A 19,248-nucleotide genomic window follows, 5' to 3' on the forward strand; every position below is an offset into this window, starting at 1 on the left:
CCTAATTTACAACTAGCATGGCATTGCTTTCTGTTTAAGGACAGTATAGAAATGCAGCAGTAGAGACTTGCTAATCTGAACCCTGGTAGTCCAGAGTAAGCTATTAGACTCATCTGACCTATTAAATAAAAACCACAGATCTTGTTCAATGCACTGTTGTGGTAATCCAATGTGTGAAACCTTTTTAAAAATATTAATTTCAGGGAAGTAACATGAAAAACAGCCAGTATTTTTTATTATTATTATTATTTTACCACGTTGCCAACGACGTGCCTAGTCTGTCCTAAAAACACTGAATCTCTACCGGGGTTTGATGTTCATAACCAGATTTGGTGCTCAGATGATCGTTTAAATGTGTAATGTAGAGTATTGCTACTGCATGTGGCGGCAAATTTCTAAGGTAATGTTGCTGCAGAGCGCTGCAAATGTCTGCTGCTGTGTGATGTACGGTATATCTGTACAATAATAAAAAGATGATTACAAGAAAAGGTACTGTACAGTGGTTTGGTTTGTTTGACATTATTTAATTAAAAAACCATCAGCGATGCCACCACAAAATCAAGACACCACACTTCTGCATAACTGTCTCCCTGGAGTCTGCTATTAAAACACAGCAAGTCCCATAGTTCATCCCTAAGTCTCTAATTCGCTTTGGATAAAAGCATCTGCTAAATGAATAAATAATAATTTGAATGGCTTTTTATTGTATAAAGAGAATAGCATCCCCTACTGATCTTAATTTTTACATGTCAAGTCCAGCAGGGTGTGCTGTGCTCTCTAAATCACTTTATATTGCTCCTGTCCCCTGCCTTTTTCTTCTGGTATTTCGTCTGTGTTTATATTAATTCTTTAATAATAGACTGAGGTGTGTGAAGTATTTTTACAGGGTTGATTGTTTCAGATAAAATGGGTTTGCAAAAATAGTGTTTAAAAAGAACCTTTTAATGCTGAGGCTAAGGGTAACTGTGTCTCACCTTGGTTGTAGTTTAACCAGTACTCACATTGTTAATAGAGGATTTGCATATGCAATACTGCAGAAGAACAGCAGAGGGCGCCAAATGGCAACCAGACATTGAAAACATATCCTGTGTAATAAACCCTCTAAATAAAAGATTGCAAACAAACCATTTTAATATTAGAATATATTTCTGTGTGATAGATCCATTGAGATTCGAGCATATCTTTCCAGGGATGTCCTGTTCACAGGGTAATTGAAGCCTTATATATGAGAATTAGCCAGTGGGGAGTTCACTACATTCCTCCAGAGCTACAAACAGACACTTTAACACATCCATTCTCCAGAGTTCCCTCCTCGCTTAGTCTGGTTTTACCAGGGGGGGGGGGGGGGGGTTGGTTGACAGTCCAGTTTGTTTACATGGTAGTTGGGGGGGGGGGGGGGGGGGGGGGGTTTGACCAGTCATTGGTTAAGCATGGTAGTTCTGTGATGTCTGCTAATGTCAGTCTCTTACCTGTAGTCTCGCATCTATGATGCAAAGAGCCATTCTGGGGTACTACATTCTCGATATGACAAGTAAGGGGGCGTGCTATAAACCTTGCTGGGCTTAAACTTTGAGAAAATATGTTTTAAGAATGTGATGAACTACAGAAACAAGACAGGAATTTAAAACCAAATACTAACATGAATGACGGTTGGGTGAGAAAATTATCACTAATAATGAGCACTAGTCTAAACACTTCATTCTCAGCTCTCCAGCGCTGTCATCACCCTGCACCTTAATAATAATGAGCATGTGACACATCTGCAATGTGTTTAATGTTTTCTGGAGGGATACGTGACCACATGTCTGTCCATCATGTGTCTGTCTGTATGGTTTATATGTGGGATATAGCCATACTGTGTTCCTACAGCAAACTCTGGTAAAAACCCAGTGTGCAGCTCGCTGTGCATTCTGCACGACCTCCCTCATGTCACTCCTTTTCTAGCGCTGCTTGTATTTTATAACGGATTCTTTCCGATTAAGACAATCCTGCTTCTCATCGCTCCTTTCTCTGTTGACGTTAGAAACGAAAACACTGTTTTTATGTGAAAGTTTCAAATGTTTGTTTTATTTTCATTAAAAGAAGTGGACTGGTAATGAAAACGATTTCCCTTCATAGCATGGCTGACGTTATACAGTTAAACTGTAGCTGTTGGGATTGACACAGATGTTAATTACAGTGACGTCTTCACCGTGTTTTTATTTGAATGCTTATGGAATATACAGCCCTAATGCTTCATCACGTCACCTTTTGGAATCTTGAAACGTAGCGTAATGCGCATTTTGACGTTTGCATAACAAGTTGGCATTTTAAAAATAATCACATTGCCAGTTTGTAAACTATCATTGCAGACTCATTTTGTTTCCAGCAGAAGAACCAAACTCAAGAGATTCCCGGAAAAAAAAAAAAGTGAGTAACGTGTTTAAAATGTTCACACACATGTGATCACTATCCTCAGAATTTGAATGCCAAAAAGCTACAGTATTTCTCTTGTGCAAACCTGCCAGCGCAAAGAAGAAAGATGGACTGACGGAATGCAATCTCCGTGCAGCACACTTCTCTTAGAAAACAGTGCACGCTTTTAGTCACATGCTCTGCTTTGCATTCAGAGAAAGTATTCAGAAATGAACAAACGAACGACTGGTTTATTTAAACTGAAAGGGGCTAGAATGTTGCAATATTTAAAAGCAGCCTACATCATATTGCACTTTTCACGTGGTGTTTAGATTCAATTATCCTACATCGAGTATTTTATAAATATTTTAAATACACGATCGTTGCAGTATTACAGGTTGGTATTATCACCCAAAATGAAGTACAATAGTTTATATACAGCTCTATGAGTATCTTGATCTTTTTTCCAGAAAAATAAAGTATTTGCACATATTTTCACCCAGATGTGTATCTCATCACAATACAAGATAAAGAACACAGAAGCGTCTTAGTTCAGATGTACTATCCTATGATATCATTTATTCATATTACACATGGGGCACTTTGCCTTAGCTGTTTTACACATAACTGAATGACATTTGACACTTGCAATACTAAAGTGCTCTGTGTTTTGCATTTGATTTTGAAATGCCTTGTTTCTTTTTGATTAGATCTGCAGCTATGAAGGGGCTTTCCATCCTGCTGGGAATCCAGCTGCTGCTGTTCACAGGTATGAGAATAACAAGTGAAATATATTGGAATGTGGGGTCTTAGGAGAGAGGCTTTTCCTATTGGAAATTCAAGCAGACTCACACACACTGCAATAACACAACATATGTGAAAGATCCCCAAGGGTAAATCCCAGGTCTTCTGCATCTACCCATGTCCACACATCCATAGAATAAATCTGCTACAATACACACGTCACATTATTCCTGCTTAATTGATTTTTTTAATAATCAATCACTGCTAAATTGTCCCATGATTGCTGAAGGCTATGCTTTCCCTTTTGTACATGTTCAGTTTTTTAAATCTTCATCTGAGCACACGTGGTCATTCATAAGTTGTTGGGTTTTGTTTTTTGCTTTTAAAATGTGCATTTTAAGTTTGTTTAATTACCAAGGGGCTGCAAGCAATGTTCTTCCCTGGATGTTAAAGTTTTGAATGATCTAGCGATGGATATTGTTCTTGCATTCCGACCGACAGAATTTATCTTTTAAATGCTTTTTTACCAGATCTCCTTTATCTTTTATTCATTCAAATGCAAACGACAGAACGACTGGGCGATAGCACTGTTCCAAATTGAGCTTTTATTTAGCTGTTTAATTTAGGGTAAAACACACTTTATTTTCCATACAGGACCTGTTATAACTTCACTCAACTCTGATCGTCCCAGTATTCCTCATCCTTTGTGTTCTAAAAGTATACAGCTCATGCTTGAACATCATTTTATTATTCGTTTCTTATTTTCTTTTGTAGCGATGCTGGTTTCAGCTGTTGAGATGAAGGAGCGTATAGAGAGAGGTGTTGAGGACTATTATGAGAGGATGAGAAGAGGTAGTGAAAAGGAGATGTTAGGAGACGTTAGTGAGGAGAGGAGAGCTTTAGATGACGACGACGATGATTATAAAGGGCTGGAGGCCAGTGAGAACAGAAAAGATGAAAAGATAAAGAGAGCAGTCAGTCACGTTGCTACAGACAGGATTGATGAAGCTGCTGAGAACAGCGTTGATGAGGACGGGAGCAGTGACAGCGAAGAGATTTCAGATGATGAGAGGATGAATACAGCCAAGGTGAAAGAGAAAATGAAGCCTTATGTTGAAGATAGTCCAGACGATAAAGACAGCATGTACCGAGCCAGTGCTGAAGGTCCTGAAAGGAAGATAAGAGCGCTTGATGATTCTGAAAACAATAGGATGAATATCGCTGGAGGGGTCAACTTTAAAGATAGGTTGATAAAAGCCATTGAAAAGAAGCAGCAAGGACATCATAACAAAGCCAAGGGTTCGAAGATGAAAAAACATAAGAAGAAAACAGCTGACAACACCAAAGAGAAAGAAAAGAGGAAGACAGCAGCTGTTGAGAGTGTCACGTATGAGAGGGTGAAGAGAGCCGTCAATGATTTGATTAACAAAGCTGCTCACGATGAAGATGAAGACAAGGATAGAATGAGAAGAGCCTGGCGATGACGGCACCAAGATGTTCAATATATTTGAAGATTAAGTTTTGTTAGAACTGCAGCATTTTATATTTAAGCAAAATCGCTCTTAATTAATAAAACTTTGACAGCATAATTGTTTATTTTTTTATGATAAGAATGTAAAATTAGGCTAGTTCCCTGTCAGGACTAGGCCTTTCTCCCCCCACAACTGGTTATGTTCACTAGTCCCAGCACGCAGAGAGATTGTACTGTACACGTATGACAAATATTTTCTGCATGATGTGTCGGGTGCAGGTCAAGTCCTGTTTGCTGCAACACAACTCTTGCGTCTGAATTAATGAAAATGAAATTCAGTTGTTGCAATACAAATGGATACACCTTTGTACTGTTTCACTTTATTTTTGAAAAAAAACTTTAACCAAATTTATGGCAGGCTGTTGGGGCAAGCGTCACAGACCAATAGTCCTTTTTGTATAAAGCCTTGGTTTTACAATATCCAGAGGAGGGCTGAAAATTCCACCAAATGACTTTATATAATTAATATTTTCAATGCTCATTATGGGAATGCAATGGCTATGCAAAGTTTGAGCACATTACAGCAAACATAAAATACAGCCTTATAAAGACCTCCATCATGATGCTCTGCAGAATTTGTGCTCAGAGTTTTAGCATAGTTTCGTGGATGGTTCTAAAGAGTTATCTAATCATGAACGGGCCCATTGATTGTACTGTTTAAGTGATTTTAAAATACCTATAAAAGAAATACTGATAAATATACTGTAAAGAAATACTGTAAATGAAATTAGGTCATGACAAAAAGGTTTTTAAAAATTCCCTTACATTTTATTTTCAGATTACTGTTAAAAAAAAGAAAGATAATATGTTGAGGAGAACACGCTGCAGTGTCAGTTCCCTGGAAAGAGGTAGAATTTCTTCAGAAGTGTGGTTCTCTCTCTTGTGGGCATTTGCAATTGAAAATCCTGGAAAGCACTTTGAACCTAAAAACAAGAAAAAAAAAGAATTATAGTTGTGTACAGTATATCTTTTAAAAAACAAACATAAATAAACCAAAGCATATCTGCACAAGTGACATCACAAATAAATACATGTAATAATAAATATAATACAAAATTACAAAGTTTCCTGACAATTACAGTAAGGATCATTCTAGCTCAAGTAGACCAGCATGAGTTCCTCTTATGTCAATGCATTATGTTTTACTGCAAAGCCCCTGAACCAATGTTATGTACCACAAATGGAGGAATTCTGATTCTCCTCAAAACTGGAGATGATTAGGCGCATGATTAGGCAAACTGGTTTGAAACTAGATGATCAGATCACCCTATAACCACAACAAAACATGCAGACAATAGCATTGCGATTTTTCTTTTTCACACCCAGCAAAACCAATGTTCATGTTTCATATGCGACAGACTGACCTTTCTGAAAAGTTCCTCAATGTGGTCCCGACAGGCGTTCTTGCAGAAAGTCTCCACCAACCGCTGGATAAAGATTGTACCTTTAACCGGATCTCTCCATGATTTAGTGTCTGAAAATAAAGACACTGGGATGTTAAATGTTACATTGCAACACTGTGGTAGCATGCTACATGCCACTGGAGGAATGAGAACACAAATGCTTTATTTTGGCATACCAACGACAGTAATAAAATATCCCATTAGTATTTTTTTCAATAGTAACTTCTGTGAAAGAATACTGCCGTCCACCGATTTCTTTAATTGTTTTTACCTAAAAAGACAAACGGACATGGGAATCTAATGGAGGCAGTGACACAATGCAGGAGCTATCTAATGTAGTCCCTTTTCTGATGCAGTGTAAATTGTTTGCATAGTTGGTCATGGAAAATCACTGTTCTATCATTGATACAGTAGTGAACCTGTGCTGCACTAAACATTCCAGACTGCCTCTGTAGGTCCGGTCTGGTCTCCCACCTGGAGTGCTGGAACAGAAACAAATGAAGTCTTTCTCCTTGTGCTCCTTCTTCAGGTAATCATCTTCCAACGGGTTTTCCACGGGCACAGGTGGCTCTGTGGAGGCACTAACCCAAGCATGGCCATCCCCTCCTGCAAATACAGAGCGAGAGAGCAGGGGTTAGCTTAAAAAAAAATCAAAAAACATTCAGCAATCTATTCAAACGTTTTTAAAAGAGCTTTTTATAAAAATCAATAATTATATATAAAGATAATTTAAATTGATTATTTAACATCGTGTAATCAAAGATGCTATTAAATTATATCGCAAAAGTCTACTGGAAGCCATAACAGTAGCAAAGTATTTCATGTTACTTTTGAAATGTCACTTTTTTTTGGCATGGAAAACTACAAAGCGGTGTGTAATTCAATATGTTAACGTAACATTATTTCAGCAGGTTTCATTCGACTTTATGAAGCAACATGTGTTAATTCTACAGGCTGATGAAAAACTTTTGGCTATAACTGTACAGTATACAAGTGGCCAAATATATAAATATCTCAAAAGGTGAGAACACGTCCTCACACAGGAAAACTGGTTCTGGGCAGTTGTAGAGATCTCAATTAGGGCTGGTTAAACAAAGCGCTATGGAGTTGGGTTAGAGCTGGTATCAGGGCTTGTTAATCAAAGTGCTATGGAGTTGGGTTAGAGCTGGTATTGGGGCTGGTTAATCAAAGCGCTATGGAGTTGGGTTAGAGCTGGTATTGGGGCTGGTTAATCAAAGCACTATGGAGTTGGTTTGGAGCTGGTATTGGGGCTGGTTAATCAAAGTGCTATGGAGTTGGGTTAGAGCTGGTATTGGGGCTGGTTAATCAAAGCGCTATGGAGTTGGGTTAGAGCTGGTATTGGGGCTGGTTAATCAAAGCACTATGGAGTTGGGTTAGAGCTGGTATTGGGGCTGGTTAATCAAAGCACTATGGAGTTGGGTTAGAGCTGGTATCGGGGCTGGTTAATCAAAATGCTATGGAGTTGGGTTAGAGCTGGTATTGGGGCTGGTTAATCAAAGCGCTATGGAGTTGGGTTAGAGCTGGTATTGGGGCTGGTTAATCAAAACGCTATGGAGTTGGGTTAGAGCTGGTATTGGGGCTGGTTAATCAAAGCGCTATGGAGTTGGGTTAGAGCTGGTATTGGGGCTGGTTAATCAAAGCGCTATGGAGTTGGGTTAGAGCTGGTATTGGGGTTGGTTAATCAAAGCACTATGGAGTTGGTTTGGAGCTGGTATTGGGGCTGGTTAATCAAAGTGCTATGGAGTTGGGTTAGAGCTGGTATCAGGGCTGGTTAATCAAAGCACTATGGAGTTGGTTTGGAGCTGGTATTGGGGCTGGTTAATCAAAATGCTATAGAGTTGAGCTAGAGCTGGTATTGGGGCTGGTTAATCAAAGCGCTATGGAGTTGGGTTAGAGCTGGTATCGGGGCTGGTTAATCAAAGCGCTATGGAGTTGGGTTAGAGCTGGTATTGGGGCTGGTTAATCAAAGCGCTATGGAGTTGGGTTAGAGCTGGTATCGGGGCTGGTTAATCAAAGCGCTATGGAGTTGGGTTAGAGCTGGTATTGGGGCTGGTTAATCAAAGCGCTATGGAGTTGGGTTAGAGCTGGTATTGGGGCTGGTTAATCAAAGCGCTATGGAGTTGGGTTGGAGCCGGTATTGGGGCTGGTTAATCAAAGCGCTATGGAGTTGGGTTAGCGCTGGTATTGGGGCTGGTTAATCAAAGTGCTATGGAGTTGGTTTGGAGCCAGTATTGGGGCTGGTTAATCAAAGTGCTATGGAGTTGGTTTGGAGCCAGTATTGGGGCTGGTTAATCAAAGTGCTATGGAGTTGGTTTGGAGCCAGTATTGGGACTGGTTAATCAAAGTGCTATGGAGTTGGTTTGGAGCCCGCTCTCACCTCCTCTACAGGCCTGGATGATAATCACTTTGGGTTTGCCCCTCAGCCCAGCACAGTTCTTGGTGTTGAAGATGTTGAAGATTTTGTCGGTCTTGAGAATGTCTGTCTTCTCGTTGTCGCTGAGTTTCCCGCAGATCCCATCCCGAACCCCATGGGACATGAGCACCACAAAGGTGCTGTCTGACTTGGTGTGCTCCTCTCGCTGAGAGAAGAGGATGAGGGTCGACTCCATCTCCTACAAACACACAGACAGGACCCAGTCACCAACCCTGTGATCTCACTGAAGCCTCAATTCACTGTTCCGCATGCGGACTGGGGCTGCTTACAGATGAGCTAACCAAGCCTTTAAATAATATCTGCTGTGAGTCTTGAAATATGAACCTTGCTGAGTTACAACTTGAAATAAACTAGAGACTAACATGTACTGCTGGATGTTAGATTATCATAACCTTGGACACTTCAGTCATTTTTTGAACAGTGCCGGCATCCAGATCCTCCACCAGTTACACTGACTGAGTGCACGCTAGTGTTCCACAATGACATGAGTGCACGCTAGTGTTCCACAATGATTGGTTACATTGACTGAGTGCACGCTAGTGTTCCACAATGATACAATCTAAGTAAAGGCGGCCGGTGGTACCTGTGCAGACTGGTTGTTGTGCAGCTCCACACTGTAGCCCAGCTCTTCCAGCAGCTTCTTCATCTGCTCCTGGTCCTGCTGCGCCCCGTTCCTCCTCATCTCTGGCTTCTTAAACTCAATGTTGTTGATAATCAGAGCCAGGCGCTGCCTTCTAGCCTTGTCCTCTATCTTGTAAATCTGATGAAACAACAACAGAATGGGTCAGAAGAGCCACCCTCCAGCCCGTTGCAAAGACACCGCTATAGAAGTGAAGGTTGCTACTGCTGTGTTGCTGTTCAAACTCAAACCTCTTTAGTTTCTTCCGCTGTCTGATCACATGTAAACTAAAGAGTCACATTTCCAAAAGCAAGCCCTGCTGTCAACGAAACCATCAGCTGATCAGCTGTCTACAACTGTCCTATCAATATATAGATTATACACACACACACACACACACACATATATATATATATATATATATATATATATATATATATATATATATATATATATATATATATATATATATATAGGGTCACGCTTTATTTTAAGGGCCATTTTTTCTATTCATTAACTGTTAGCAAACTAATTACATTTTTAGCTAAGGGTTAGGGTTAGGGTTAGTGTTAATGGTTAATAAAAACCTTATTTAAATTTGCTAAAGATTGCTACAGTAACAATTTGAACTGATTTCAAGCATATGCTCAACTGGGTATTGATCATTGATAGGGCTTTGGTGTTTGACTGATCATCCATAGGGCCCTGGTGTTTGATTGATCATTGATAGGGCACGTGTTTGATTGATCATTGATAGGGCTCTGGTGTTGATTGATCATCCATAGGGCTCTGGTGTTTGATTGATCATTGATAGGGCTCTGGTGTTTGCAGTTTTAGCTAGCCACAGTTCTCAATGCTCATAATCCTATGTCTGTTCCAAAAGTCCATTAACAGTAATCGGTTACTCACACAAATCCAGGTCTCAGAAGCCAAACAGGTAAACCGTACACAAGCAACAGTTCATACACAGGTTTACCTAACATTAGTTAACATTTTCCACAGTCCTCTTGTAATGTGGAAGCTACCTCTTATAAAGGGCTGTTAACTGGCTTCATTACCTGCAGGTGTGCTGGGTCGCCCCATGGAGCACCTGCAAAGGGTTATGGGACATGTAGTCTGCTGTGGCGACCATTTTGTGCCTTGTAGGCCTTGTCATGTCCGCCATTTTGTATCAGACGTAGCCTATTCAAAACCTCATCCCTGAAATAGCCTCCGTTTAGGACTTTGTCCTGCGCTCTGTCACATTATCTATAACAGCTTTTAATACGTGACAACAGACTTTGAACCGTTCTTGACACAGGCGCTACTCAAAGATTTCCTGTAAAAGTAATTAAGAAAGGATTCTACCCGGTGTAAAGTACAGTATGTCCTAACATTTACCTAACCCTTTTTTCACCATGACACTGCTGTTAGGCTCTCGTGTCATGTATGAGGATATTCCACTGCCTTATTGATCAGTCAAAATAAGAGGAAAATAAAGACTAAAAATACTTTTGCATGAAACAAACATTAATATATTGGATTTTGGGCAGGAATGTTTTTCAGCAATTAGTAACTAGGCACGCAACCTTTAATAGTTTTGTGAGACAAGGCCCAGTGTGGACAGTGCTGTACATACCGAACCAGCGTCCGTCTCCTGGGTGTGAGACAGGGCCCAGTGTGGACAGTGCTGTACATACCGAACCAGCCTCCGTCTCCTGGGTGTGAGACACAAACTCTGGAGTGGAGGGTATCATCCAAGGCACTGGCCCAGCCGGGCGGCTCTCCTGCTGGGGAACACTCGGCTGCTGAGCTGCAAGGTTAGAAACACTCATTAGAATGGAGGCTTTCCATGAGAACTCCTTGTTTTCTTAACTGAAATGTGTTTTTATTTAGGTTTGGAAAGATGGGATTCTCTACCTTTGAAAGCAGCGGCAGGCTGCATGATATTTGAAGGTGCTGTTTAAAAATAAAGAAGACAATATATCCCATTAGTAAAAGTTACCATGATCATGTGTTCTAGCTCAATACAGATTACCAGACAGGAGTTTTATGTTGTTCACGCCATGCTTTCACTTCCTCTAATTAGGCTAATAATAAAGACTGAAACAGCCTTCATTTTAAAGCATGATATATGGCACTAGGTTGAAGAAATCTGTTTGCAAGCCATGCTTTCAGATAATGTGGCACTACCTTGGTACTTTCACCTGGCGAGTAAAATTATCCCCACCCCTTCACTGGCTTCTTTCCTTTCATTAACCAATCAGCATTTTCCTCTGTTGACTGTCACGCTTGTTGTGCCAGTAGCAAGAGGAGACAATGCTGGGCTGAAATGACCTAGGAAGTGCAAGTGTAACACATTTCTTGAAAGCAAGGCACGGCAACTGCAAACTTTCTTTAACACAGTGGAGTAGCAGATGTTTTCAAATGAAAATACACGTTTGCTATAACACGTGCTTCTTACAAAACTCCACATTTGAGACATTTAGCTAATGTCCAGTCTAGATAAGATGTATGAAATTATTGTGCTGTGTTAGCTACGCTCTCTAAACACTCTGTGATTATGGTCCTACTGTAGGAGTGAAGATGATTCTTGTTTTTGCCACCTGGATGTGAGTCAAGCTCGAGTTTGCTGTAGAGAGTGGGATCCCTCTCTGAGAGTTTGCAGATGAACTTCTCGCTGGCTGTGGCCCCCTTCTTCTTCACCATGTCGATCAGGCAGCGGGCTCTGTCCTTGGTGCGGGTCTGTCCCTCCTTCACTTCCTCCACCTCGCTATCGTTCAGCACCTTCACATGCTGCATGTCATCCAGCAGGTCTTGGATTACTGCGTTGTTCACGCCCTCTATGAACTTAGTGCGAACCTCAAAAAGCCTCTTATCTGAAAACAGCAGCATAAGAAATTCATCCATCAAACGAAAAATACAAAATAGAAAAAATACCCAAACCCTGGAGTTAAATAACAACTAGACTCAGCTGCTTTTGAGAACAAAGTCTCCCCAGGTGCAAGGAATGAGGTGCTCTCATCACTGACTGAATGACTTGTAAATATGAGGGGGGCAAACATAGAATAAGCAACCTTTAAACTAGTGAGAAAATATGTGAAAACAATGCTGCAGGTTTTATACCTTTACCTTTGTAAGTACAGTTTATGCAGCAACACTTATTTACATCGGAAAACCATTTTTTCGCCCTTGTGTCGCTACTATTTTTACTGAGTAACTCGTTCGATAAATGTATGGAAAGCGCACTTATATACGAACAGGAAGCTTGTATTTTATTTGGTTCTTACAGTACTGTACTTCATTTCGTTCATTTGTTCTGATATATGTGTGTGTGTGTGTGTGTGTGTGTGTGTGTGTGTGTATATATATAATGACAATTGTAATGAATGAACAGGAGAACGTTGTTTATTTTAATTATTTTTCATTATACATTAACTGAAAATATATATTTTGAAGAAATGCCAGTTTCATGAGCGTACATTAATGTATTTTTTACATTAACTTTTTTCTAATGTGCTCCCCTTAAAAAACTAGTCGAAGAGCCGTGCCCTGAACTCACGACAACCCACCGAGACGCTCGCAGTCCTGCGCGCTACACTTCCTGAATTGCGAATCTATAAAGCAAAGTTCATTCAACGATTTTCTGGTACAGTTATGAATAAATGTGGTTTACCTGCCATGCTTTATTCCAAAACAGAACAACCTGGAAATGAAAAGGAAAGTCTGCAAGAAAAGATGCAACTTTTAGAGAGTAAAACCCAATAACATAATCAATAATTCTGCTTCAGCAATGTGTCAGCCCTGTGACAGATCCGGCGTTGTGGCAAGGAAGCTTGCTACAGTATTCTCGGAGACCACCTCGTTCTTCTGGTGACTTCTATGGCATCTGTCTTTTTAGTCCAATCTCCTTTAACAGCGTCAAAAGTAAACTGCTGATGTAATATTGAGCAACACTTCTGAAGAAAGGGCTTTAGTTTCGCTTTTGTATTTAATGCATTTGTGTCTGGGCGTGTGCCGCTTATTTTCTGGGTCATAATATTTGATTGCATCGATACCGAGGACAGTCGATGTACCCTCACAGAGCGCAGCACTGCCATCTCGGGCTGTTTTTTTTTTTTTCTTCTCTTTTTTCTGTCATTTTGCCGTGTGGGTTGTAAAACAAAACATTTTTCTGTCTCATAGACGTGGCATCCTAAAATCCAGCATATCATTACAGTACAGTTTAGTCATTTAATGAAACAGGAAAGTGTTTTATTATTATTATTATTATTATTATTATTATTATTATTATTATTATTATTGTTGTTGTTGTTGTTTATGTTGTGTATGGAGTTCATTTGCAGACTGTATTTCTTGAATGTCAGCCAAAAATGAACTCTTGAATATACACACACTGGGACCAAAACAATACCAGCTTGTGGAGAGGCACTTGAAGGGATGCAGCGTCACCCCCAGATCACTTTCAATTTGAAAGTGAATCTGTTGTTCCTGGGTTTTCTGGATCTTTAATGTTGAAATTAACTTGTACTTCTTGACTATAGAAAAATAAACCAGTTTAAAATCTGTTATGGAAGTTTGTCACTCAACTTCTGGAAGAGACTCAGTGAGACAAACAAGGTCCAATCGAACAAAGTTTATTACTCAAGGCTTGCAAACCCGAGAACACACTCAACACATGCACTGTGTGTTAGGAAGCTCCGACTAAGTGTTCTGACTACGCAGAGTCAGTAAGCATAATATATACCTTGAAACCTACAGTTATCGCGAGCCAATCACAACTCAGTATACGTTGGATAGCAACAGCTTGGAAGATTAAGATGAGACCAATCATATGCATCTTTCCATCCCTTATATGGGCCACTTGCCCTGCAGCTAGAAAGAGGAAGTATATACAATAACAATTACCAGTACATGATACATTATCATTATATGATACCTAAATCTTACAAGCCGTAATAGCATTTAAAGCTGAGCATGGGAACCCTAAACAATCATAGCAGTAGCAACATTGCGATTTTCCTAAAACATGCTTTATTAAAACGCCACGATGCAGTTTCAGATTCTTCTTTCTTCGGCCATCTTTCTAAGAATCCACCTCTCTTGCTCCTGCACACACGAAAAAGACAATACAAATATTTACAAAGGGAACGTGATGTCATCATCAAAGTTGCATTGCGCCATGTTTTAGTTTTTCTAGACTACAGTATGATTACTGTGTGTTTGCAATGATTTGCCCCTGATTTACCCTGCATATCATGTTCTTAACTAGGCTGTAATACAGATCGCTCTGCTCCACATGTCTGGGGAGATCAGTGTTTATGAGATGATCAATTCTATCAGGTGCAACAAGCCTTCTCTTCATTGAACTTGCATTGTTCTTCTCTCTGATTTTCTACACTAACAATCGTCCGAGCAATTCAAATAAACACCCTTTTCTTCCTTTTCATTTAAATCCCAGCCTGGATCTCAGATGATCATCGATTATGATATTTCTGTTCATTGCCACAGTGCAGTCTTGTCCTGCAGTTCCACACTGTCCGCGCCACGTAACAGCGTGGCAGCTTGACTGAAAGGGAAGGACGCAGATACAGCTTGTTTCTAAAAGGAGCACGAAGGAGAGTGAAATGACAATACGGGTGTGTCCTGGGAAGTTAAGTGTGGAACATAATTTGCTGGAGCAGTTATCTGATCGATTTAAAATGGGCCACTCTCTTTTTCTTTCTTGAAGTGATCTGAGTACAGAAATGATCCTTTGTGCAGCACAAACCTGAGAGAGAGCGGTCCACTTGATTTTACCGTGCAGGGTTGAGATTTTCACTATGCTGGTTCAAATTCTTGGTTATTTAAAAAGCGGGTTAATGAATGTGATATTTAATAAACAAGATCAGCAGCTTTGGGTGAGTAACTGTCAAAGCCGATTCCTACCTGCTTTCTTTAGGCCTACTTCAGAGGCAAGGTCTGACTTCACTTCAAATAATATTCCAATTAACTTATTTGATTCCAGCTCTGAGCTTTCTATAAGTTCCAACAGCTTCCTGGTTTGTTTGTGTACTGGTCTCTCAGCCAGGACAGTTGCTCGGAGTTCTTGTTGGTAGTGTGGATTATCCAGTATTTGGCTGAGTGACTTCATCCATACTGCGGATCAGATTTTGTCTGGCAGCTGAAATTGAAAAAAGATCAGTAAGCCATGGACACGTGGGTGTACCACTGTCTGACACGGTATTCTGCAGTATACTGTAGCATATTACTGTATACAGCAGCCTTGCAAATACAGGGCAAAATACTAATAAAAAAACTGGATTCCAAATTATTTTTTTTCCACACAGTACAGTCTGGATGTGCCAATGTATAAACTCTGAGGCGCTTTGCTTTGAATAGACTTTTGATACTGGTGCTAATAGCACTCAAAGGGAATTGGTCTGTTCGTTTGGAATAGGTGGGGAGGACGAGGCTCCACGATGTGAGACTCTAGCGAGAAACCATGAAGTTCAGCGTAAAACCGGTGCACGCAAGTACAGTGTGGGCCTCATACCCGCACGGTACTGCTTCAAAATGTATTAGCGTATTGGAAGCCCATTTTTTGAATGAGGAGCCTAAGTAATAGTTGTTTTTTTTAAGCTGTCTAGTTTTGGTTGAAGTTACAATACTGCCCATCTGCGTGATAAACCACATTTAACTCACTTTTCAAGACTTCCATTTCTTATTCAGTACCACGTAAAAAGAAAGAAAATGAATTTCCTGGCTTTCTTCGATTCTGTCTCTTCCTTGTGCGCCTAAACTGGAAGTTTTTTGTTTCTTTTTCCTGTAAGTGATATTTTTTACTTTCACTTTGGTGGGGGGCGGTTGGTTAGGCAAGGCAGTGTAATGAAAGATTAGTCACATTAACGGCTAATTTTACTCACCCAGCTGTCGTTTGCAGTTGCATTGGATACAACACGAAGATGGCAGGTAAAGTTTATTTGTTGTAAACTAAGTATCACATATTTTTCACTGTAACTTTATACCGTAGAAGTGAAGTTTCACCAAGTCCTCCGCCTTGGCTAAAGTGGCTATCTTCCGTCTCACTGGCTTTTTTCTTATTTGTTACAGTATATATTTCAGGTTTCCCATGTCGACCTGTGTATTACTAGGCTTCACTGTACTTTGCTAAGTTTGTCGTTTCCAGTGATGCATCATAAACCATTTCAAGATGCCAGAACCATTTATTAAGGGCTATGCAGCCACGTTGATCATGTGCATGATTATTACTGAAAATGATAATATAATATAATTATAATTCTTTCAATTTTTTTTTTCAGTGCGATTTTGCACAGAAGTAAATGTTTGTTGAATATCAAATATAATCTAAAGGTTAAACTCTTGAAGTTGTTTATTTAAATCAGGAAGTGCACGGGCTGTGTTAGACATTATCTGCATCCAACAGTAATGGAGCAACAGCGCCACTGTTGCCCCGCTTTTGTGACAGTCTCCTCTAGGCTAAGCTGTGGTTTGACGTGCTGGTGGTCCCGCTACGAGCCCGCCATACTCTGGCAGTGTTTGCTTGACGGAAGCCCGGGACTGAGTAGCGGGTAGCGGGTGTTCAGTCAGGATTGAAGCGCTCTCCAGGTTGTCCAACTGTGAAGGGAAGCGTCTTTGCTGACAGTAGCCAGAAATCATTTCTGCATAGGGTTTTCTGGTTGATGATATCAAACCTAGTTTCAGGGGCTTTCCAATGAAAAAGACTGCATGGAGCAGTCCAGTCATGCTGGCTCCACTCAGGATAGCCGAGGTCACATTCTCTCTTTGACTTGCCTGCTCCCTTTCAGATCAGACTCTGCGGGGGCTGCGCCCGGGGCTGGTGGAAAATTTAAACAGGGCGGTGGTGTCTGACCTGCTGGACGACCTGCAGGAGAGGAAGATCTTTAACACAGGGGAGGTAGAGGAGGTGCAGGAGGGCCAGCGCACCACCAAGGAGAAGGCACGCAGCCTCCTTGACATGGTGGTGAGGAAGGGACCCAGGGCCTGTGAGGGCTTCATTGAGTGTCTGAGACAGAGGGACCAGGAGCTCTGCAGCAGACTGCAGCTGTGACAGTGCAGGTAACCTTCCACACTGCAGCAACACTGCTTTCAATAGGGTTTATAGATACAGCGCTGTGCACATTCATTACAACACACCATTGACTCTGTTTTTGATTTGCTGTGCATTTGAAATCAAACCTACTGGAGCTGAAAATTTTGGACAATTGTCAAAATAGGCAAATTAGTGATTGTCTGATTTAACTGATAACTTCAATAGGCCACACATGCAATTCATTTAAAATAGTAAGAGAAAAGGAACACATAGCCACAAATGGTAAAATGCAGGAGACTTTTTAGAAGTTGTGTAAGATTCCTAATTAAAGCACAAAGTGGTGTAACATTTTCACACACAAGTTGTTTCTATATCACTGATTACTGACCGAAATTCACACAGCCAGAGATTTTCATGCAGGTCGGTATATGAAGGATATAAATGGCAAATCTTGAGGTGTTCCAATACATCTGTACACAGCTGTGTGTTTTTTTAATGTAGATTTACTGGTCCACTTTGCATTGCTCTTTGTTATGAGAAGTTATTCCACACACTGTCCGTGCAATGCGTGCCACTCTGATTGGCATCTGGTTGGCTTGGCTGTAGGAGGTAATACCTCAGGGTACAGTGTACAGCAAAGCATAGTGAACGCCATTGTAAAGGATGGAGATAAAATGACATGCTGTCTTTGTCAGTGTCTTTCTTGATTTAACACATTGTTTAATTTTGCCCCACAGGTGTACGAATGGAGGCGTTGCCAAAGGATGGAAATAAGACTCCCATTGCATAGCAATTTGATCCATTCCTGGTTTTTCTATGAGTTTAATAAGACACACCTGCGCTTCTTACCTATACTGTGCACTGTGGCTAATCAGGCACATTAAAACCTGGAATGGGTGAAACTGTTATGAACAGGATTGAAGGAAGCCGAACACCATGAGCTGCATCCTCAGACACACTGTGCCTCACCTGATCCTGTCAGGAACCTCATAGTCACACTGTGCTTCACATGATCCTGTCAGGAACCTCATAGACACACTGTGCCTCACCTGATCCTGTCAGGAACCTCATAGACACACTGTGCTTCACATGATCCTGTCAGGAACCTCATAGACACACTGTGCCTCACCTGATCCTGTCAGGAACCTCATAGTCACACTGTGCTTCACATGATCCTGTCAGGAACCTCATAGACACACTGTGCTTCACATGATCCTGTCAGGAACCTCATAGACACACTGTGCCTCACCTGATCCTGTCAGGAAGCTCCTAGCCTCACTGTGCTTCACATGATCCTGTCAGGAACCTCATAGACACACTGTGCTTCACATGATCCTGTCAGGAACCTCATAGACACACTGTGCCTCACCTGATCCTGTCAGGAAGCTCCTAGCCTCACTGTGCTTCACATGATCCTGTCAGGAACCTCATAGCCTCACTGTGCTTCACATGATCCTGTCAGGAACCTCATAGCTTCACTGTGCCTCACCTGATCCTGTCAAGAACCTCCTAGCCTCACTGTGCTTCTTCTTGTCAAAAGTATTTTCCATTGTAACGTGCAGCTTTTCATTCACACCTAATTTTTAATAAAGTCTGTATTCTATGGTTGACGAATCACTATGTGCTATATCATTGTTTTTAATTTATGCATATTGTATATTGAAGTGGGTTACACAAAGGCAATAATATACAAACAGAAGACATATATTGCGCAGTCTTGGATTTGTAATGAATACCTGTGCTCACCGAGCACCTACTGCCATCCTGTATTAGGATCTTTCAGGTCCTCTGTCTTGCCTGATGTGACCGAGACTGACATGCAACAGGGAGATGCATCTTATATATAACCCAGAACAGAAGTGAGGGCTTTCATTTCCACTGTCTGAGTAACAGCCTGTTTAAACATTACAGCGTTCGCTAAATGTTGCAGGCGTTTCTAATTAAATTGCCTTACTATAGGAGTAAAAGCATGACCTTAAAAAAAAATGATTTGATCTACATGTGGACACCACAAATATCTTCACTGCAAATACAGGCTGGGTTTCCTCATGCACTCTGTAAATGAACAGC

At 40.8% G+C, this 19,248-nt stretch overlaps 3 protein-coding genes across 3 annotated transcripts; 2 read left to right on the forward strand and 1 right to left on the reverse strand.

The window, feature by feature from the left end:
* Positions 1–3,110: 3,110 nt before the first annotated feature.
* LOC121308497 (DEAD-box ATP-dependent RNA helicase 42-like) lies at positions 3,111–4,876 on the forward strand. Its single transcript, XM_041240927.1, has 2 exons — positions 3,111–3,163; positions 3,913–4,876. Exons 1-2 carry the CDS (start codon positions 3,115–3,117, stop codon positions 4,620–4,622), a joined length of 759 nt encoding a protein of 252 aa, XP_041096861.1. The 5' UTR covers positions 3,111–3,114; the 3' UTR covers positions 4,623–4,876.
* Positions 4,877–5,415: 539 nt separating this feature from the next.
* LOC121308504 (caspase-1-like) lies at positions 5,416–13,066 on the reverse strand. The gene is made up of 9 exons (XM_041240939.1): positions 12,802–13,066; positions 11,732–12,004; positions 11,046–11,084; positions 10,826–10,938; positions 9,111–9,287; positions 8,471–8,705; positions 6,547–6,678; positions 6,034–6,143; positions 5,416–5,592 (listed from the first exon to the last, which is right to left on the reverse strand). Exons 1-9 carry the CDS (start codon positions 12,806–12,808, stop codon positions 5,500–5,502), a joined length of 1,179 nt encoding a protein of 392 aa, XP_041096873.1. The 5' UTR covers positions 12,809–13,066; the 3' UTR covers positions 5,416–5,499.
* Positions 13,067–15,930: 2,864 nt separating this feature from the next.
* Positions 15,931–18,792, forward strand: LOC121308506 (caspase-1-like). The gene is made up of 3 exons (XM_041240941.1): positions 15,931–16,076; positions 16,934–17,204; positions 17,916–18,792. The coding sequence occupies exons 1-2, from the start codon at positions 16,070–16,072 to the stop codon at positions 17,194–17,196; spliced, it is 270 nt and encodes an 89-aa protein (XP_041096875.1). The 5' UTR covers positions 15,931–16,069; the 3' UTR covers positions 17,197–17,204; positions 17,916–18,792.
* Positions 18,793–19,248: the final 456 nt, after the last annotated feature.

The sequence above is a fragment of the Polyodon spathula genome, unplaced genomic scaffold (assembly GCF_017654505.1).
Source record: "Polyodon spathula isolate WHYD16114869_AA unplaced genomic scaffold, ASM1765450v1 scaffolds_731, whole genome shotgun sequence".
Lineage (NCBI taxonomy): Eukaryota > Metazoa > Chordata > Actinopteri > Acipenseriformes > Polyodontidae > Polyodon > Polyodon spathula.